Source organism: Trachypithecus francoisi, unplaced genomic scaffold, assembly GCF_009764315.1.
Source record: "Trachypithecus francoisi isolate TF-2019V2 unplaced genomic scaffold, Tfra_2.0 Lachesis_group13, whole genome shotgun sequence".
In the NCBI taxonomy this organism is placed as follows: Eukaryota; Metazoa; Chordata; class Mammalia; order Primates; family Cercopithecidae; genus Trachypithecus; species Trachypithecus francoisi.
The window spans coordinates 52,667,854-52,688,751 of NW_022681458.1; the positions used below are offsets into that span (position 1 = coordinate 52,667,854).

General features: G+C 33.6%; 1 protein-coding gene across 1 annotated transcript in view; it reads left to right on the plus strand.

Annotated features, from left to right (window-relative positions):
- Nucleotides 1–20,898, plus strand: part of COL5A2 (collagen type V alpha 2 chain) — a 158,203-nt gene that overhangs the window by 75,254 nt on the left and 62,051 nt on the right. The window contains exons 3-9 of the mRNA XM_033230908.1: nucleotides 2,611–2,624; nucleotides 6,731–6,763; nucleotides 8,189–8,221; nucleotides 9,620–9,673; nucleotides 14,799–14,909; nucleotides 18,393–18,470; nucleotides 20,049–20,093. Of these exons, the coding sequence (XP_033086799.1) occupies nucleotides 2,611–2,624; nucleotides 6,731–6,763; nucleotides 8,189–8,221; nucleotides 9,620–9,673; nucleotides 14,799–14,909; nucleotides 18,393–18,470; nucleotides 20,049–20,093 (368 nt within the window). The remainder of the gene's footprint in view (nucleotides 1–2,610; nucleotides 2,625–6,730; nucleotides 6,764–8,188; nucleotides 8,222–9,619; nucleotides 9,674–14,798; nucleotides 14,910–18,392; nucleotides 18,471–20,048; nucleotides 20,094–20,898) is intronic.

Consider the following 20,898-nt stretch of genomic DNA (forward strand, 5'->3'; position numbering starts at 1 on the left):
ATGCAAAATAATTGAATATTAACAAAGCTATTATAAAAATAATTATCTTAACAGATCTATGAAGAGAAAGCATATTAATTCCTTTATAATTAGGGTAAAACTATTTGACAATGATCAGTAAATACTTTTGATAAAGACAGTTACTAACTTGGTAATAAATGATAATAACACAATACAATATTTACACCTCAATTTAAAAGTTTCATTAGGCTTAGTACTAAAAGCATCCCTACTAAACACAAAGATAGAATGAGTATCTATTATCACCATTACCATTTAACAGTACTGAATGTGCCTGAATAAATAATTTGACATTAAAAAATGAAATCAGAGGTTTCGAAAATCTAAAAAGAGGAGCAAAAACTATCCACTTGCAGAAAATACAGTTGTATGCTTACAAACCTGTTAAATTGAGTTAAAAAAAAAAAAAACTACAAAAAATGAAATAATTTGGTAAGACACGAGAGTGCAAAATAAACAAGCAGAAATTAATAGATTTACTATATATGAACAATTACATCATAGAAGAAATAATAGGAATAAAAATTCCTCATTTGTAATAGCAACAGATGCTTAAGGATACACAAAATGTATGAGATTTGACAAACGTTTTTAAATATTGCTAATTGAAACTAAGTCTTTAAAAAACTGAATGTCATATTATGTTCTTGGTTAGAAAGACTAAACATTACACTCACATAAATTATCCATAAGTTAATTAGTGACTTTAACATGATGCCAATATAAACATAGCACACTTTCTTTGAGAATTCAACATATTGTAAGTTAAAGTTTACATAGATTAAATAAGAAAGAATAATCAGGCAAATCCTTAAGAATAAGAGCAGTTAAGGATGACTAGCTCTCCAAGATTTTTAAAAGGATTCATTAGTTTAAAAAATGTGATGTAGATACCTGAATAAAATAAAATCTTGAAGTAGATCCAAATATACATGGTCAGATTGAATACAATAAGGATGGCATCTTCGCAGTGGAGAAAAGAAGAATTATTTCATAAACCTTGTTGGAATAGCTAGGCAATCATCTGGAAAAAAAATTAAGTTGAATAATAAAAATATATTCTACACTAGCACAAATTCTAAATAAAGCAATGATTTAAATGAGAAAAATTAAATCATAATGATTTCAAAGATAACATAGGATAATTTCTTGATAGTCTTTAAAAATATATGATTTTATTAATTCTGACTCAAAGCCCAGAAGCCATAAAAATGTACAAAAATAATAACATTTGTGTGACACAAAAAATGAGCAAAGTAGAAATGTTTGCAACTCAATTCACAAAGAATTAATATTCTTTACATATAAAGAAATGCTAGATATAAAAAAACTAATAAAAATACAGGCAAGGGAAGTTAGCTAATCATTCAAGCAAGAAAATACAAATGATTTTTCAATATATGACAAGACTGTCAAATTTTCTCATAATAAAATAAATGTGAATGAAAACTATACTGAGCTATCATGTTTTACATATCAGATTGGCCAAAATTAAAATGTTTGATAGCATACTGGGTATCACTGCGTATTGCTTGTAGGGAAATGTGTCCATTATTTGTGGAGTGTGAAATGGTATAATTTCTATGAAGGGACATTGGTAGTGTCTGTCAAGTTACCAATGCCTATACCTTTCAACTCTAAAAGGATATTGGGGAATTTATCTTACAAATATACTTGCATGTAGCATATATGTAACAATTACTCATTACAATATTTTTAATAGCCAGCATGACCTCCATTCTAGCTTGCCCAGGAAAACCTCAAATTATATCAATTTTCTTGGCATAATAAACAATAGCTTTCCCTTTCATTCTTAAAATTGTCCTGGTTAGTTGATAAAGTACATTCTAGTGATAACAAAAGATTAGAAACTATCCAAATGTCCTTAATGGGTAAAGGTCAAGATTAAATAAATAGATTGTGTTAGATTAATATAGTGGAATCTTATAAAAAATTAAGAAAAACAATAAACTATATACTGATAAGCAAGATCTGTAAGATTTAACGATCTATGTGATATACAGACAAGTGAAGAACAGTATTGAAAAAGTAGAAAAATGAGTCTATAACAATTTTCTTAAATATGCCAAACTAAACTTGACAACAACATATAAGAAACCAATAGTAGTGGCCTCCTGTGGGGTTGGGGGTAAAGTGGAAATAGGGAAAAGAGGACTGGATGGAATGAAATTTTTTAGTGTGTAATTGTATACTTTTAACACATTTTTGCTTTTGAACCATATGAATAAACAGCCTTACTCATAAAATTATAAAAAGCAAAAATAGAGAATATTGATGAAATAATTCATTATAGCTTTAATAATTTAATAATTTAATGAACTTTAAATGTCATATAAATTTTGTGAAGAATATTAATATTATGTTAGAATTTTCCAAAAAGATGCAGTTTTTGCCTTTTATGGAAGTGTTGATTCAAAACCTTTTGAGTTCTGCTTACTGCTGAAGAGTGTAATCACTATCACCGTAATTCTGACTCCAGAAGAAATCTATTATTGAAAGTAAATATTTAGCAGATTCTCAATAATTGTTTCTTCATAAAATAACACATTTACTTTTTTCTTTTTACAGGTAGAGGAAGAAAGGTAAGTGCTACTTTGCATCGTTTCTTTTTCATAAGCAGAGTTATATCCAAGACTATCCACACGGAACTGTGCTCTGAAACGTTTGAAAGCTTTTGAAAAGTACAAAGTACCATACAAATACATTGTGACAAGTATATGAGCACAGTTCAGCTACTGTGTTTCCAAAGGACAGATGCCTCTAACCATTCACTTTATGGTTAATTTCTGTTTGTATATCTGTTTCTGCCAGAAAGTTGTGACATCTTTAGGGATTGACAGTGTCTTACTAACCTTTTTATTCTTTGCATTTATGATTGCATAGTACATACTTTGCACATATTAGAAGTACAATACACATTTGATGGAAGAAAGAAAAGATAGGAGGAAGGTAAGGAGGAAGGAAGAAAGGGAGGAAGGAAGGAAGGAATGAAGAATGTCAATTTGACTTCAATGGGCCTGTAGCCCCTCTCTCATTGGTTGGGAAGTAAAGATCCAGAATTAATTGAACATTTTACCAAACAGGCATTTCTTCCCCTCCTTTTCCCTCTTTCACCTTCAGATAGCTTAAAATCTAATTCTGGACACAAGCTTTACCCTTGAAAACAGGGTAGTAGGCTGCATCCATGACTCAAGTATAGCTGGTCAGCTTGGTCACTTGCCATCAGTAAAGTAATCATACGAAGCGAAGAGAGTTCTTTTTGCCCAAGAGTGCTCTCTGTTTTTTGGTTATCTTGAAAATAATGGCATTTGCTTCATTCCTATCCAAATGAGATGGGCACAGGGATCAAGGGAGTAGAAATGGTTACTGGTCCCAATTTCCATAAATTTTCTTTACTTTTGCACACAGTGGAACTTTAATAAACAAATTTATCAGATAATGGACAAAGCAATTCTACACTTTCTTGATAAATGAGAGTGATGCTATCAAGGGGAGATCTTGGCCAGTTTTACACATTTTGTTTCAGAAGGCAATATCATAAATTTGTCTCATTTGGAATAAATTAGATATGAATATATGTCAAAGGAGAAAGGCTGCAAATGCTGTCTCACATTTAATTTATTGTGAAAATGAAAATAAATTGAAACTTAGCAGATTGGTATAGACCTTGAACAAAGTTGATAGATAGGTGAAAGATAGATGGATGGATGCATGCATGCATGAATAGACAGACAGATCGATCTATGAAACAACACAAAAACCTAACAATGAGTACTGCCATGAAATAATCAGTTTAATTCAGTTAGCAGTTACCCGACTTAGAGAGATAACTGGTAGACTGTGTCATTTGCTGCCTTTCTCCAAAGGCAGTGTGGGAGAGCTAGGTGAGGAATATACTCAAAGCAGCTGCCAATGTAGCAGACTGTAGTTGTGTGCCACTATCTTCATGACTCGTTTTCATTTGTCATCAGGTATCATCAGAAACACAAGAGCAAAGCAATATTATAAAAATGCAATTTGTTCTTGGTTTATATCCATATTGATATTTACTTACAACTCATTGATTGATTGATTGATTCATGTTAACTCCAACATAATTACTGAACCTTTTTTATATGGCTGTGAGGCAAATGGTGTAGATGATGCAAATGTGAGAAAAACACTATGACTGCTTCTATAGTAATGACATTCTACAAAGCATGTCCACATGGTATTAAATGATAAGTAATTGTAATGCACATCTGGATCTGAGTACATGAACTTTATGTTTCTCAGTAGATATGAAAATTAAATTTAGTAAAACTTTAGACAAACCATTATTCCATACAAATTAACTTTCAGAGCCTGTATTAATAAAAACAGTAGAAACAAATATTTACATTTGTGGCTTATATACAAAATAAGAAATCTATAGAATCATTAGGGAATTTATTATCAGAAACTTATAATTGAGCACTTAATCCCTTTTAAATATTGTGCAGCAACAGAACAGTCATGTATCAAAAAGCCTACAATTTAGGTAAGACAGGTATCAGAGAGTTCTATTTCCCTACATACAAAGTAAGTATAAAATGCATTTTGCTTGTAGGTCTCTTAGGATGGAAATTTCACAACTGTTCTTAGCAGACTATTCCATTTTTCTCATTCTGACTGAAATAATTTGTCCTCTCTTTTTATTTGTTCTTCTAGTCTTGCTTTAGAAGGAGCATTGTTTCAGCATCATAAAGTCCTTTGTTTATTGGACACAAATTTATGTACCCTTTCTAAACAATTCAAATTCTTTCAGCATTTTGAAAAATATCTTTTATTATAGCTCTTACATGGTAAATTTTTATTATTTTTGTATTTTTTAAAATATAAAGCTCTAGAAGTTAGTGGAAGTGAACATGCAGAAATAAGCCTATGTTACTTTGAAACCCATATATGTTGATTCTTTCTTGTCCTAGGCTTTGTGTAGGTTGGCTGTTAGTCCCTAATGTTTCTATCTTGAACTTACCCTATAGAACTGCCTCCTGCTTCTGGAGAGCCCTTTCCTTCTTTTGGATTCTCAATTTATTCCTGACTTCCAGAGTATTTACTGCTTCAACATTAGAATCAGCAAGTATGACTGAGTTATTATTAGGTCTGCCGTTAAGTCCATCATTTCACTTCACGGAGTTTTGTCAGGATAGTATTGGAAGGATACAAGATTGTGTCTTTAGTAGTACAATTTGGTGATATGGGTTAAAAATCTTAAAATGTCTTTAATCTACAAATTTAACTTCTAAAAACATATCATAAGGTATTAATAGAGATACCATGCACACATTTATGAACAAGGATATTCATTTTAATGTCATCCTTAAACTTAAAAATGAAAACATAATTTAACAGTAAGATAATGAGGCATTGATTAGATACTCAAAGTGCACGTAGATGGTGGAAAACTAAGAATGCCAGAACATTAACAGTGGTTATCCCCAGGGTGTAGAGTAGGATAGTTAGGGTTTTTTTTTTTTTTGTATATTTCTTCTATTTTCAAAATTTCCTACTATGAACAGATATTATTTTTATAATCAGATTAAGGAATAATATATATTAAAGGAGAAATAAAATAAACTAGAACTCATTCTTCTTGTTTTTTTCTACATTTTAGAGATAGTTGTTAAATGCATATTCATCCTACACAATTGCCCAGTAAAAAGCTTTATTTCATAATACATTAATGGAAAGTAATAAATTTTAAGAATTCATTGAATGCTTCCATGTGCTATGCTCAGCATGTAGACTAAGACACAACCATGACTTTGAGGAGATCAAAATCTGTTGGAAGACAAATTTTGAAGTGAAGAATACAAATTAGTAAATGATTAAGCAGAAATATATAAAGCTACGATTCGTCCAATATTATTTAATCTATGTACCTGATATCACGCAATGAGGATTCAATTTCTGAGAAAAGTTGTAAGAATCAAAATAAATTCTATCTACATCTATTATATTTGTTACATCTATTATAAAAGCAATTATACTGACCTGACCCTGTTTACTTACATGATAGTTTCTTATGTTGTTTTTGATTTTTTTAGTCAATTGATTTTTTTTCCTAGATTTTCTTCAGGTATTGAGAATTATCTGAGTGGAATTATTATTTTTTCTTTCTTTTTTATTAAAGATGAGCACATGTACTCATTTTTAATGCCCTTCCATGAGTACTAAAAAAGGATGCTAGTAGTTCAGGAATGGCATCTGCTTAGATCCTGAAAACTATATGTCGTATAATAAAAGTGTGAAATTTGTATATATTAATTTATATTAATTTTGATGTATTACAATTTCTGACTCTTTTTGTGTTTTCAGTCTTTCAGTAGTTTTTCCTCTGGTGCTTTGTCTTTACATCTTTTTGTTGCAACTATTTTGTGCTCTGGTCAACTCTTTGGATTTGATCTATGTAAAAACTGAAGCAAAATAGCTTTACATATTTCACACATTGGATTTTTTTAATGTCTTTCAGGTGAGCAGTAATATTTTAATGAATGATGTCTGACTAAATATCCTAAAAATTGTTAACTTTCTTTTTGCAGTTTTTTTGCATTTCTTACATAGAAATTCCCTGTGTTTACATGGCATATTCTAGGGTGGCATGTTTTTGCCCAGCAAGCCATTATATTGTGCTAATTGAACTTTTAAATTGTTTTTAATGTCATAGGGACAAAAGGGAGAACCAGGATTAGTGCCTGTTGTAAGTATATGTATAATCATTGTTTCCTTGTACCTTAAATAAACTTAGCTTATAGTATAATTGTATATTATTGCTTATATACATACTCTCAAAAATAAATTAGTTATTTTAAAAACAAGTTTTTAGTATAACACAAGCAAACCAGAACAGATTAGTTACTTAATACAATATTTGATATTCTGTGTTCCTGACTTTTATACTCCCATGACTAAAGGTAGAAAGTCAGTGTTTTAAAAAGTTAAATATATTACATGTGGATATACACTGATAGTTAATATTAGTACTAATTAGTATAGTAGTTTATTGTTCCACACTTCTGGAAATATGTCATGTGCCCTGATCCTGATCAAAATTCCATGTTGCATAAGAATTCCTAAGACTTCTTTAAACTTGTTAATGGATCAAGAAGTATATTACTAAACCGGATTAAAACTCTTCAGCTATCCTCCTAGGTTTCATTATTTTTTTATTTTTTTGAAACAGAGTCTTGCTCTGTCACCTTCAGCTATCCTCCTAGGTTTCATTATTTTTTTTATTTTTATTTTTTTGAAACAGAGTCTCGCTCTGTCACCCATGCTGGAGTGCAGTGGCACAATCTCAGCTCACTACAACCTCCACCTCCCAGTTTCATGTGATTCTTGTGCCTCAGCCTCCTGAGTAGCTGGGACTACAGGCGAGAGCCACCATGCCTGGCTAAATTTTGTATTTTTAGTAAAGACGGGGTTTCACCAATTTGGCCGGGCTGGTCTTCAACTCCTGACCTCAAGTGATCCACCCACCTTAGCCTCATTCTCCTAGGTTTTAAAGGCATTATCATCAGTCTGTCAAGACAAAAAGAATATCCATGTTGATTTATTTAGCAGTGTTTATATTCTTTATTTGCCTTTAATTGGCTTGTGTGTGTTTTTTTTTACAAAGATTATCTAAAAATTAAATAATTCATATTGTTTAATTTCACTTTAAAAAGCATTTATGTGTGCTTACTATGTTTTAGGTGTTAAGTGCTTTACAAATACAAATATTTATTATTTATCTTCATAACTCTATGAGGGAGGTAATTACGTAATCATCACTACCATTTTACATTTAAGTTTCCACTTAAGGTTCTTAAGAACAAAGAGGATGAGTAATTAGTCAGAAGTCACACATCTGGTAAGGGGCAGTGTCGGAATTTGAACCCAGGCCTCTTGGCTCCAGTGTTGGTGCTCTTTATCACTACTCCAGCACTGCCTCCCTATGTTACAGTTAAAATTAGATAATATCTTAAATCTTAAGGAGAGGAGGAAATGGGCATCAACTGACAACATCCATTTGTCAAAATAATTGCTGTTTTTTTTGTTGTTGTTATTCTTATTTGTTGACTGTTGACCTCTCTGAATAGCTGCAGAAACTTTACCTTTACAAATTTTCTTGTTTACTGTTTAGGTAACAGGTATACGTGGTCGTCCAGGACCGGCAGTAAGTAGCTTCTCCCAGTATTCATGGTACTCTTGTATTCCTTGATATACTGAAAATCTTTACACTTATTATATCCATGAGAAGATAAAAGAATTAAACAATGATGCTTGGTCTCTTAAAGCATTTTGTCTTAAACCATCTTCAAGTTAGACATTCCTTTGCAGCAGTGAATGGTAGATAAGGGGTCGTTTTATTCTGAAACTGAAGAAACATCATGTTAGTCTTGCTGTTGGTTATGTAAAAGGCAAAACACTTTATTGTTACATTTGTTAATTTTGGTTTGACTTTTTTCACTGAAATTAGGGCATACTTGTGTGTTGTTTGACTATGATTGATGGTGGGCTAGTTTTATCTGCTTAATAAAATTAAATTATATATTGCAGTAGAATATGGGAAATCATACAGCCAGAAAGCGTATTTATGGCTTAGTATAAAAGACTAATTTTTTAAAGTTTGGATTATCAGCAGCATTCATAACATATACACATACTTCATATAAATGTTAAGCACATCAAATCAACTTAAATAAAATACTAAGTCAGGTTTAATGGTCTCACTCTGGTTCTTCTGAAGCCCTCACTTTTAAACGATGCTATATGTTGGGTTGAGTAAATACACAATATAATCTTCGTAACTCAGTTTAAATCCTCTTTTAAAGAGAAACAAAGTCCTCCTGACAACATCCATTTCCCAGGGGAAAAAAAGCCATTTTAAGATATCAGCACTATAACACCACTTTTGAAATATAATAGTCATTTGTTATTTAAGGGAAAAGTAACTGTAAGAATTGGAAATTTCTAAGAGGTTTTAAACATACAAGGGAAATAATGCCATATTCTAAATAAAGTAAAAAGAAAAGATGCTTGAATGTACATAAAGCAGTACTGTAGTAGTCTAAGAGGCTTTCCTTTCCATTGTTTTAATCAGCAACTTGAACAGTGATAACATTTTGGGGTATCATATACCAATTTGATTTCATACAGTCCTTGGAATAATTGATAATTTGTGGTTTGCACATTTATATAATTTTTCAAAATCAGAACTGTAAGTTTTTATGCTCAGAGTTTTGTGGCAAAGGCTATACCTGGGAGAAGACAATAAATATGATCCTTAAAAATTTGCAATTACTAGTCAAGCTAATCTATTTAGCTCACTATGCTTCATGATGCCATAATGTACACCTAGTTCTTTATAGGTCTTTAAATTTTGCTGATAAAATAACCCTTCTAAGTGTACAGAACTTTTATATGCACATGACTTTATTCTCTATAGTCTTCAACTGAACTGAATTAAGTGTGGTATTTCTGTTTTCCAATTTTCTTTTATCAAGTAAACTTTTAAAAAATTCAATAAGAAAGTATAAATTTTTGCATGCATAATCATCATTTTCTGTTTTAGGGACCTCCAGGATCACAGGGACCAAGAGGAGAGCGAGGGCCAAAAGGAAGACCTGTAAGTTGACAGGAGGGCTCCTTGTGGGGAACGTGTAGCCAGTCAATTTACACTGTGTTCTCTGAATGCAGCAAGGAGCTGGGAGCACTGTTCCTCTTTCACCTCCATTAAATGTTACAAAAATACAATAATAATTGTATATTATCTTATTAGAGAACACAAATGATATTTCCTTGTCTCTTATGAGGTCAAATCAAAATAAAGTAGAACTTAAGGAAGCATAATTAACATATCATGAGTTTCACTCATGAGTAAGCAATGCCAAGAATGCACTGTTGAGATAAAACATCCAAGTTATGTGATCTGTGGTTGCCACAGGAATAACCAAGCTGGATATGGGAAACAATTGTTAGAGGGTAAAATTTTCTTTCAAGTGGTTGCACAAGTTTATTTCCCAGGTAGCACTCTGCCTTTTTCACTCAGCAGCCACTGCAGAGATATCAAAGTAGTAATTTAAAAGTCAGCAATCCCATTACCAGACAAGGGAAATACCTTTAAAATAAATTAATGACCTCAATATCCTTGAGATAAAACATAAGGATATTATATAATATATACCAAAGGTTTTCTTTTATTACTTATCTGCACAGAATACATATTGTTCTCAAGTGTTAGGGTTACAACGTTTTTTCTTTTCATTTTTTTTTTTTTTTTTTTCAGAGTGCCTCACTCTGTCATCCAGGCTGGAGTGCAGTAGCGTGATCTCGGCTCACAGCAAGCTCTGCCTCCCGGGTTCATGCCATTCTTCTGCCTCAGTCTCCCGAGTAGCTGGGACTATAGGCGCCAGCTACCACACCCAGCTAGTTTTTTGTATTTTTTAGTAGAGATGGGGTTTCACCATGTTAGCCAGAATGGTCTCGATCTCCTGACCTCGTTATCTGCCCACCTCGGCCTCCCTACAATGTTTTTTCTTATATATCACTTCTAAAATCTAATGTCTTTCATATATTACATAACTGTATTAATTTGTATATTGCTCTCATTATCCCATGTTTCAATTAGAAAAGTTTGTTTGTACTGTTTAATTTTTTCTCTAATGATATCTACTAAAACTCTCAGTAGATTTTTATCCTTTTAAATATATATTTATCCATATTTAAATGGGAAGATTAGAAGCTAAGGAAACAACAGACAACTTGAAATGTATAAATGAGGATAAAATATATTTTAGATCATATGCCTAGGAACTCTTGCCACTAGTTTCATCCTTGTTACTACATTATCCTTCTACTCATTTCACCTCATATATAGTGTGATGTCAGTACTTTTTCTTAAATGGGGCTGCAGTATGGATGGTATTTGCAAGCATGTAGGTGCAAAGCAGTGTCCCAAGAGGCTGGACATATCCATATAGGTAAGCAACAGAACTGTGTTCAGATTATTCTAGGCCCCATTCTTCACTGTGGTTGTATTGAGTTTTCTCACTAGTGTTGGTAGCTTAAACACTGCTGTAGCTCTCCAGATGTCTGCCCTACATCTAGAAAGACAGAAATAGGTAGAAAATAACATCAGTTGGGTGGAGGATGGGTGGTCATAAAAAAAAAGATTTTGCATCAGTGTATTTGTTTTTTTTGTTTGTTTGTTTGTTTTTTTTTTTTGAGACGGAGTCTCGCTCTGCCGCCCAGGCTGGAGTGCTGTGGCCGGATCTCAGCTCACTGCAAGCTCCGTCTCCCGGGTTTACGCCATTCTCCTGTCTCAGCCTCCCGAGCAGCTGGGACTACAGGCGCCCGCCACCTCGCCCGGCTAATTTTTTTGTATTTTTTTAGTAGAGACGGGGTTTCACCGTGTTAGCCAGGATGGTCTCGATCTCCTGACCTCGTGATCCGCCCGTCTCGGCCTCCCAAAGTGCTGGGATTACAGGCTTGAGCCATGTACACTGTAAGTAATTGACAACATTGGGTCCTAAATCTACGTAGAAGTTGTGGGACCAGACTTCCAGAGTTGCTGGTTAAGATCTGAAGAATCTGCTCCCCAACACTTCTCACTTATTTTCCCTATTTGGCTTTGTGATGTGGTCAGTTTCCTACCTTGGTTAGGCCTGAGACAATCAATGTGAATTGGGTGTAAGTGTGTGTGCGTTTTGTGTGTGTGTGTGTGTGTGTCAGAAACAGCGAGAGAGAGCGAGAGAGAGAGAGAGAAAGGGGGGTAGATTTTTATGAGGAATCAAGTGAGACAACCCTGGCAGATATCCAAGTAGGAAATCTCTTCCTCTGTTAATCCTAGCAAAGAGATAGTGTGATACAACTCTTTTAATGCCCGCCTACATGGGTTTCAAGATATGAAATGATGTATAGCTTTGCATGAAATGATGTATATGAAATGATCGGCACGATGTAACAGAATGCCCCTAGGCAGAATGTTTTGCCTCATACCTCGAGCCTTCTAGGAGCTGCTTAACTGGACTAAAATTATGGCTGTCACAATATAGGGTGGTTCTGCAATCAGAAATAGCATTCCCCCCGCCTGTGCAATTATATAACCATCAAACAGTACAGAAGGCTCACAATGTACAGCACGGTTTCTCACTGTCAACACTATTGATATTTTAGGCCAAATAATTCCATATGCATAGTAGAAAGTTTTTCGGCATTCCTGTTATCTACCCACTGGATGCCAGTTGAAACTGCCATCCCCCATACAATTGTGACAGTTAAAAATGTTTCCTGACATTGCCAAATCTAGGCAAAATAGCTCTGGACTGAGAACTACTATGTCATAGTTCAGTATGAGATACTCCCATAAAGCCTTCAGGATTAGCCAATGATTTTCACTACTGTCTTTCATCACACATCCTCAATTTTAAGTGTATTGTTCAGATAACTTTATAGTGACAAACTAGCAACCTGACAGGAGATGGACCGTCAATGATGTGCTAAGTTCTAGTTGCATGTGACCCTTAATCACTATTGGTATGTTTCCTGATCTGTAAAATGGTAAAATGGGAAATATACTAGATCTTAACATCTATAACGTGTGTGTGTGTGTGTGTCTCAGAGAGAAAGAGACAGAGATACGAGAGAAATGAAGTTCTTGACAGTTCCTGGTCATTCGTCTTTTCTCCTTGTGGATGTTTAAACATCGCCACCTAGTGGCAACCTCGAAGTACTTTTTTATTGTAGATTACTGCGGAGATATTTGAGTATCTTGGAAATGGAAGGGAGGGATAATAAATGTAACATTTACCTTAATATAAGAATTATGTAATTCAGCTCACTTGGAGATATAAAAATAGATACTTTTAATGAGCTCCCAAATTCTAATTTGCTTTTGATATTTACCAGTAAACATTCTTGTGTTCACTTAATTTCAGATAATTTTTATAAAAGTTTTTATTAATTTTAATCTTAATTTGTACAACAGTAAATTTCATAAGCTATTTAGAGGGGATTCCATGGAGGCATATAATAAATCATGAATCAATGAAAACAATCTTAGGATCAGACTTTGAAATATGATTGTTAATTACAGAAGAATGGAGAAAGTCACAATCTCTTTGGAGGACTAGTGAATATTTCACAAACTTGTCTCCACTCCTATTGACATTAAACATAGTTTTGTGTGTGTCTCTTTGGAAATCTCATTGGGAGCAGAGATTATACATTAGTTCACTTTGTGTATATAATAATATCTGGTTATTAATTAGCAATTGAACATTGCAAGAACAGATTCAGAGTTTTCTACACAAGGCTGTATGAATAAACCAGACTATTATTTTATCTATGCTACCTTATACATATCCAGTTCATGTTACTCACATTCATATGATCCAGGAGTCCTAGAGAACAACTGAAATCAGCCTCTGTTTTGTATAATGAAGTGAGAAGTAAATTGATAGTAGCTTAGGAGTCAGAAAAGTTTTGATTTTTAAATACTGAGAATATTTTTCTAAGATATTTTTTAATATAAGTTTTTCAGGCTAAGTATTCTGCTTCTATTTAATAGATAAATTTGCTTATTTATCCCACTACTGCAAGAAATAAATGTCTATATAAATGTTTAAATATATTAAAATAATTAAATTTCTGAATAGCTATGATGCCACCCTCCCTAAAACCATCATATACAAACTGCCGCCTCTGCCACCTGAGCTTGTCCTATGTTTGCTCCCTCTGCACCATCAGCTCCCATTTGAATTGCTTACTGTGGGCCCGTAGATATTCTCATGTTTAAGCATGGATGTTCTTTTTTTTAATTATTAAACTTCATTTACCATATTTCCCTTGATCCCTGCTTAAAATTATAAAAAGCATATGGTCTTATGACTTTTTGGTCCTTTCTTTTTAAAGTCTGTCAAGATTCTTTAGGGTTAAGGAGCCAGAAAATACTTAACTAGCCTTGTGGGAATGATGAAGTTAGAGGATAGAGCATTTCCAGAACTGAGGATGTGGCTGTTCCCCAAGCTGCCTTCAGAATGTGGGTTAGGAGAAGGGTGGAATTTGGCAGCTAGAAATCATTGCTCACTTCTCTGAGAACTTAGACTTGGCTGGGTCACAGTGCCTTTGCCTCTAATTTCTCAATGGTCTAGTCTTCCTGTGGGGGTGGGAAGGAAAATAAAGGGTGCCAGGCTTAAAGTATAAAAGAGGACTGAAAGGTAACAACACAATATGCATGTACTGAGTGTCTAGTATGTACCAGGAACTATGCAAAGAGTTAAACAATTAGATAGAAAATTTCTACAAACTCCAATCAAGGGGTTCTTGACTTTTGGGGGGAGGGAGAAGTTAGGCAGACATGCACATAGTTACTGTAATTTTACTGACAGACAAGTGAATTTATAATTGTTGATCAAATACCCTTGCACGGCAAAAACTCAATCAAATAAGGAAGTTCACTCTAGAATAGGATTGAACTGAAAAATTTAAAAATAATTATTCTAAGAATGCTGATTTCTGGGTATTTAACACACTAAATAAATTTCTTACCCAGACCATATCTGAATGGTAGAAGTTCAGACCTATGCTAAAATAAGCAGTGATGTGGCTGATGAAATTACTCTAAGTGGCTAGATTGCCATTTATTTTTAAAACAATAAACACTCCCTTGCCATTAAGAAGTCTGTGCCTTTAGCTTTCTACTAAGTGTATATTTGGCAGTGGGTTCTAATTTTAACTGGCTTGTTTTCCAGGGTCCTCGTGGACCTCAGGGAATTGATGGAGAACCAGGTGTTCCTGGTCAACCTGGTGCTCCAGGACCTCCTGGACATCCGTCCCACCCAGGACCCGATGGCATGAGCAGGGTGAGTTGTGTGCATTGTTCAATGTCATGTACAGGTCGTGTTTTAAATTATTGATATATTGTTAGGATTTTAAATTGTCTCAGTTCAGATATTGAACTTGACTGTATGAGCAGTTAAATAAGGTCAACACTGCTGTGGACAATAAAACTAATAAACCCACAGGGAATTGTTGGAAAAATTTGAAGAACTATTTTGTAAAGTACTACTTCAAATTGTTTGTATTTCTCAATGTCAGGTCTGGATTTCATGAGCTTTGTTTTTTCTATTGATTCTAAAGAACCACTGCTTTTCCCCCCTTTAAATGAAATGAGAGATTTATCTGTCTTATTCTCTAGGCTAAGAATGCCAACAAAATCTGCTCCATATCCTCCACAAGAGAGGATGACACATCCGTGATGAGGGATGTGAGAAGGCCATTGAGTTGATACTAAAAATGACACCTAATTATTTCTCCAATTTTAGTTTTTTTACTTGAAGTAAAATCAAACAAAATGTCTTTTGATACCTACTTCTTTGAATTGTTAGTGGCAGACATAAGGGATTTGTGAGTACAGGCATACCATGGAAATATTGTGGGTTCAGTTCCAAACCACCTCAGTAAAGTGAAATACTGCAGTAAAATGAGTTGTGTGAATTTTTTTTTGTTTCTCAGTGCATATAAACTTACATTTTTCCACAATGTAGCTCTGTTATAAAGTGTGTGATAGCGTTATGTCTAAAAAACAAGGTATATTCTTTAATTAAAAATACCTTATTGTTAAAAGTTGCTAATAATCATCTGACCCTTGAGGAAGCCATAATCTTTTTGCTGATGGGGTGTTTTGCTTTGATGCTGATATTTGCTGACTAATAAGGGTGGTATTGCTGAAGGCTGGAGTTGCTATGGTAATTTAAAAAATAAGACGACAGTGAAGTTTGCCATATCAAAATCCTTTGTTGTCATTTCAACACTATTCACAGTATCTTCATCAGGACTAGATTGCATCTTAAGAAACTACTTTCTTTGCTTATTCATAAGAAGCAAGTCCTCATCTGTTAAATTTTTATCATGAGATTACAACAATTAAGCAACATCTTCAGGTTCTACTTATAATTCTAGTTCTGTTGCTGTTGCCATCATATCTGCAATTACTTACCCCATTGCAGTCTTCAACCACTACAATTCATTCATGAAGGCTGGAATCAGCTTCTTCCAAACTTCTGTTGAGGCTGATATTTTGACCAGTCAATCAAGAATGTTCTTAATGGCACCTAGAATGATGAATCCTTTCCAGAAGATTCTCAATTTATTTTGACCATTATATTCTTAAGTAATAAGATTTAAAAGTTGAAATTTATTTTGATCCATGGGCTGCAAAATGGTTTTTGTATTAGCAGGCATGAAAACACATTAATATCCTTGTGTATCTCCATCAGAGCTCTCATGTGACCTAGTGCATTGTCACTGGGCAGTGATATTTTGAAAGGAATCCTTTGTTTCTGAGCAATAGGTCTCAATAGTGGGCTTGAAATATTCAGTAAACAATGCTGTAAAGGCTGCGAACAGATGTGCTGTTATCAAGGCCTTGTTGTTCCATTTATAGGGTACAGGCAGAGTTGTTTAATCATAATTCCTAAGGATGCTAGGATTTCCACAATAAGAAATAAACCGCGGTCTTAGCTTAAAGTTACCAGCTACATTAACCCCTAACAAGAGAGTAAGCCTGTTCTTGGAAGCTTTGAAGCCGGGCATTGACTTTTTCTCTCTAAAAATGAAAGTCCTAGATGACATCTTCTTCCAATAGAAGACTGTTTTGTATACATTGAAAATCTATTGTCGAGTGTAGCCACGTTCATCAATGATGTTAACTTGATCTTCTGGATAACTTGCTGCAGTGTCTACATCAGCATTTGCTGCTTCACTTTGCACTTTTATATTATGGAGATGGCTTCTTTCCTTAAACCTCATAAACCAACATTTTCTAGCTTCCAACTTTTCCTCTGCCACCTCCTTGCTTCTTTCAGCCTTCACAGAATTGAAGAGGGTTAGGGCCTTGCTCTGGATTCGATTTTGGGTAAGATAATGTTGTGGCTCATTTGATCTTCTATCCAGACTACTAAATCTTTCTCCATATTAGCATTAAGGCTGTTTTACTTTCTTATTATTTGTGTTTACTGAAGTAGTACTTCTAATTTTCTTTAAGAACTTTTCCTTTGCGTTCATAAGTTGGATGACTGTTTGGTGCAAGAGGTCTAACTTTGGCCTATCTTGGGTTTCAACATGCCTTCCTTACTAGACCATTTCTAGCTTACAATGTAAAGTGAAAGATGTGAGACTCTTCCTTTCACTGTTGTGTCTCAGGCAATAAGTAGGCCCATGTAGAGGAAGAGAGATGGGGAACACCTAGTTGATAGAAGAACACACACAGTATTTATCGATCAAGTTTACTGTCTTGTATGAGCATGATTCAAGGCACCCAAAGCAATTACTTTAGTAACATCAAAGATCACTGAACACAGATCATCATAAGAGATATAAGAACAATAAAGATACTAAAGTATTATAAGAACTAACAAAATGTGACACAGAGACACAGAGTAAACGCATGCTGTTGCAAAAATGGCACCAGTTGTCTTGCTTGGTGCAGGGTTGCCACAAGACTTGAATTTGTAATAAACATAATATTGGTAAAGCACAGTAAAATGAGGCATGCCTGTAGATTGAGACCTTAGCAAGGATACATATAAAGCCTAAATATGGTTTTTGCTTTACAAAAGTTCATACACGTTTTTTTCAACAGATTATAAAAGCAATTGCCAATTTATTTATAAGCAGCACACACATTCTTTCCCACCAAAATTTGGAAACTAATGTGACTACTAAAATGTATATGAACAATTTTGGTCAGTTTGATTACTAGGGTTTTTTAATTGTGAAAGAGAGTAGGTCAAACTGTTTCCAATCTTGGAACAGTCAGGGATTAATTAAAAGGACTATAAAAGTTTTATCAACTTACATAAATATAATTTAAAGTTTACTGGACATTGAACAAACAAAGAATATCATCCAAAAATAGTCCAAAATGGAATCTGGAATCTTTAGGACAAATGTTCTAAAGGCATCTGTTAGGTTTTGTTTAGATGTTTGGCCTGTCTAACTGTGGGAAGAAATCAGTTAAAGAGACTTAAACCTGCAATCAATTAGACTGGCTAGTGCTTATCAGAACAACCCATGTTTTTATCATGTATCAGACATTTGCCACGTTGCAGAAATTGCTCTGAAGCAACATACTTATAAAATACTCTGGGAAAGAATGGTCAGTCAAAGACAGAAACAATCAAAACAACTTAAGTCTTTTTCCAAGCTTTAAAATCAAGCACTTAGAATGGTTGTTAGAAGAGGCATTCTATAAGAATTCCAGAGAGTGTCCATTTATCCATATGAAAAGGACGTTGATGTATGTCTTTTACTGTAGAAATAATGTCAACATATTGCTTTTACAGCCGTTTTCAGCTCAAATGGCTGGGTTGGATGAAAAATCTGGACTTGGGAGTCAAGTAGGACTAATGCCTGGCTCTGTGGTAAGCATAAATTTTACTGTTCATTGAAGTACTTCAGTGAAAAAATTATTTTAAAAAGAGAATCTTGAGTTAACTAGTCAAAGAATAACATGCATCTTCTTAAACACACTCATTCATTCATTCATTCATTTAATTTATTTACTCTACTGTGTGCCAGTTAAAAGCCCAGTGTGTTTCATTCATAATTATGCAAAGTGTTTGCTGACATTAATAAAGGTCTGTCTGTGTATTTTATTTAATATTGGAAGAAAATAAAGGAGTTTAAGACATATAACCACAATCACAATCATAAAACCTATAGCTTTATAAATAGAAAACAAAACTATTTTATGGTGCTGTTAGAAACAGTGGTTTGGTAAAACTTTTAAATGAGATGTTTTGCTATTTTCATTTTTATTATTTTCTACTCAATATCCTCTGGCTGCCTTATTCCAACAGCTCTATGGTTTCCTGGCTGGGTCTTCTCAACATTTTTATCCTCTTTTGAATTTCTTCAACATCAGAAAGACTCCCATTTTTTCCCTGGATATTTGGAGCAATGCAATTTTATTGAATAAATTAACACTTTTAAAACCAACTCTCCATATTTTATTGCTCATAACATAATTCAAAATAATTCCAGGTTAATAGAATTTCAGGCAGTAAGAAGTGCAAAATCAGACCTCATAGATAACCACCCCTACTATCCATCCTTAAGGCCAGCATTATGAGCATTTTAAATATTATTTGTGTATTTTTAAAGTTACTAGTAATATGGCATCATTTAGGGATTCTTTTTTGAGTTGCATGTTTTTATCCATTTGGAGTTTAAATTACATATGTAATTTTAAATGGAGCTTTTCTTGCTATATGTTCCATTCAAAATAAAAATTTAAAATTTTGCCGTAAGAATAGATTTGATTTTAATTTATTCTCCTTTTTTTAAAGTATGATATCTAAAAATAGTAATAGACATAATAATAAATGTTCTAAAATCGCATTTTTGTTTTCTTCCTTTTGTTATGCCTCAGTGGAACGATTTTATGTTTAAATGAGGAAAGCCTGTGTGGATAATTTCAATCAATGTTGTGAAAGAAAGAAATCACCCAGGAAACTCAGTGCCCCAGATCATTTTCAACTCATATTTAATATAATCTAGTCATTATTGTTGACGTTTCATCTACCTTTAATTCAGCTTATGTAAGTTATAAGAATTATCTGCTGTGAATCTATAGAATTAAATAGGCAGTTTGAGAACTAACTTATGTCTGCCAAGATTTTTCTTTATTCGGATGTTCTCATTAACAGAACCATCCATTAAACACGCAAGTGTTCTTGTTCTAAAGACATGGGGTGTGTACAGACATATGGCTCATTTCTCTTTATAATACTGAGGGTATGTATAAAATCATCCCAAATGTTGTCCAAGCTTTAATCGTGAATTTAGCTGCCTTCCAAATGAATGCAGATGGAGAATGTCATCATCCCCCTTTGTCAAAGCTTCACTTTTCCAGATTCTAGAGATGATTCAACATTTTTGAAATATTTGACTGAATTGTCATGAGTACTATGCAACGTTTCTCCTCATTTGTTTTTCAGGGTCCTGTTGGCCCAAGGGGACCACAAGGTTTACAAGGACAGCAAGTAAGTCTCTTTATAATTAAGTTACATACTATAGGAAAAAGATACACACATATATTACATAAGGTCTCTGTGACATGACTGCTTTTGGCTGGTTTTAAAATTTTATATTGTAATGCTCACTTCAAATAGGATATATTAAAGAGTTTTTATTTAGAAATACATGCAGCATGTTTTTGCAAATTTTATTGGGATGAATTTTTATCATCTGATTTCTTTATGTGATTGACCTCCGATAACAAGATTACATGCCTTTGCATCTGAAGTAAAAATTCATTATGTTATGTCATGAAAATGTTCATAATTGGTTATATGCCAACTCTGAAGCTGTGAAATCAGATAATAGGAGGCAATCCCCATGTGATATTATTAGAAATAAGAATCAAGATGTTTGTTCCGTGGGATCTTTAGGAAGAACATAATACAACATACTTTTAAAATGCCTATCAGATGCCAGTAAAATAGTGATGTAGAGCTATTTTTATTTTTTATAGCAATTCAACAGGCATCAGAAAATAATATTTTAAAAGAAAGAATGAAAATAACCTTTAGTTCAGTCAAGATTACCACATTGTCATTATCATGTATGTGGAATTTTACTTCAAGCAATCAGTGAATAGAAAAGGTGGTTGATGATAGTGATGATGATGATGTTGATGAGGAGAACTGCCACTGATTGAGCACTCACGCACTCTGTGCCAGCACTATTCTAGGTTCTTAACATACATTAATTACTTAAGCAGCCATAACAGCCTAATAAGGTAGGTACCAATGTTATTCTGATTTTACACTTTAGGAAACAGTTATA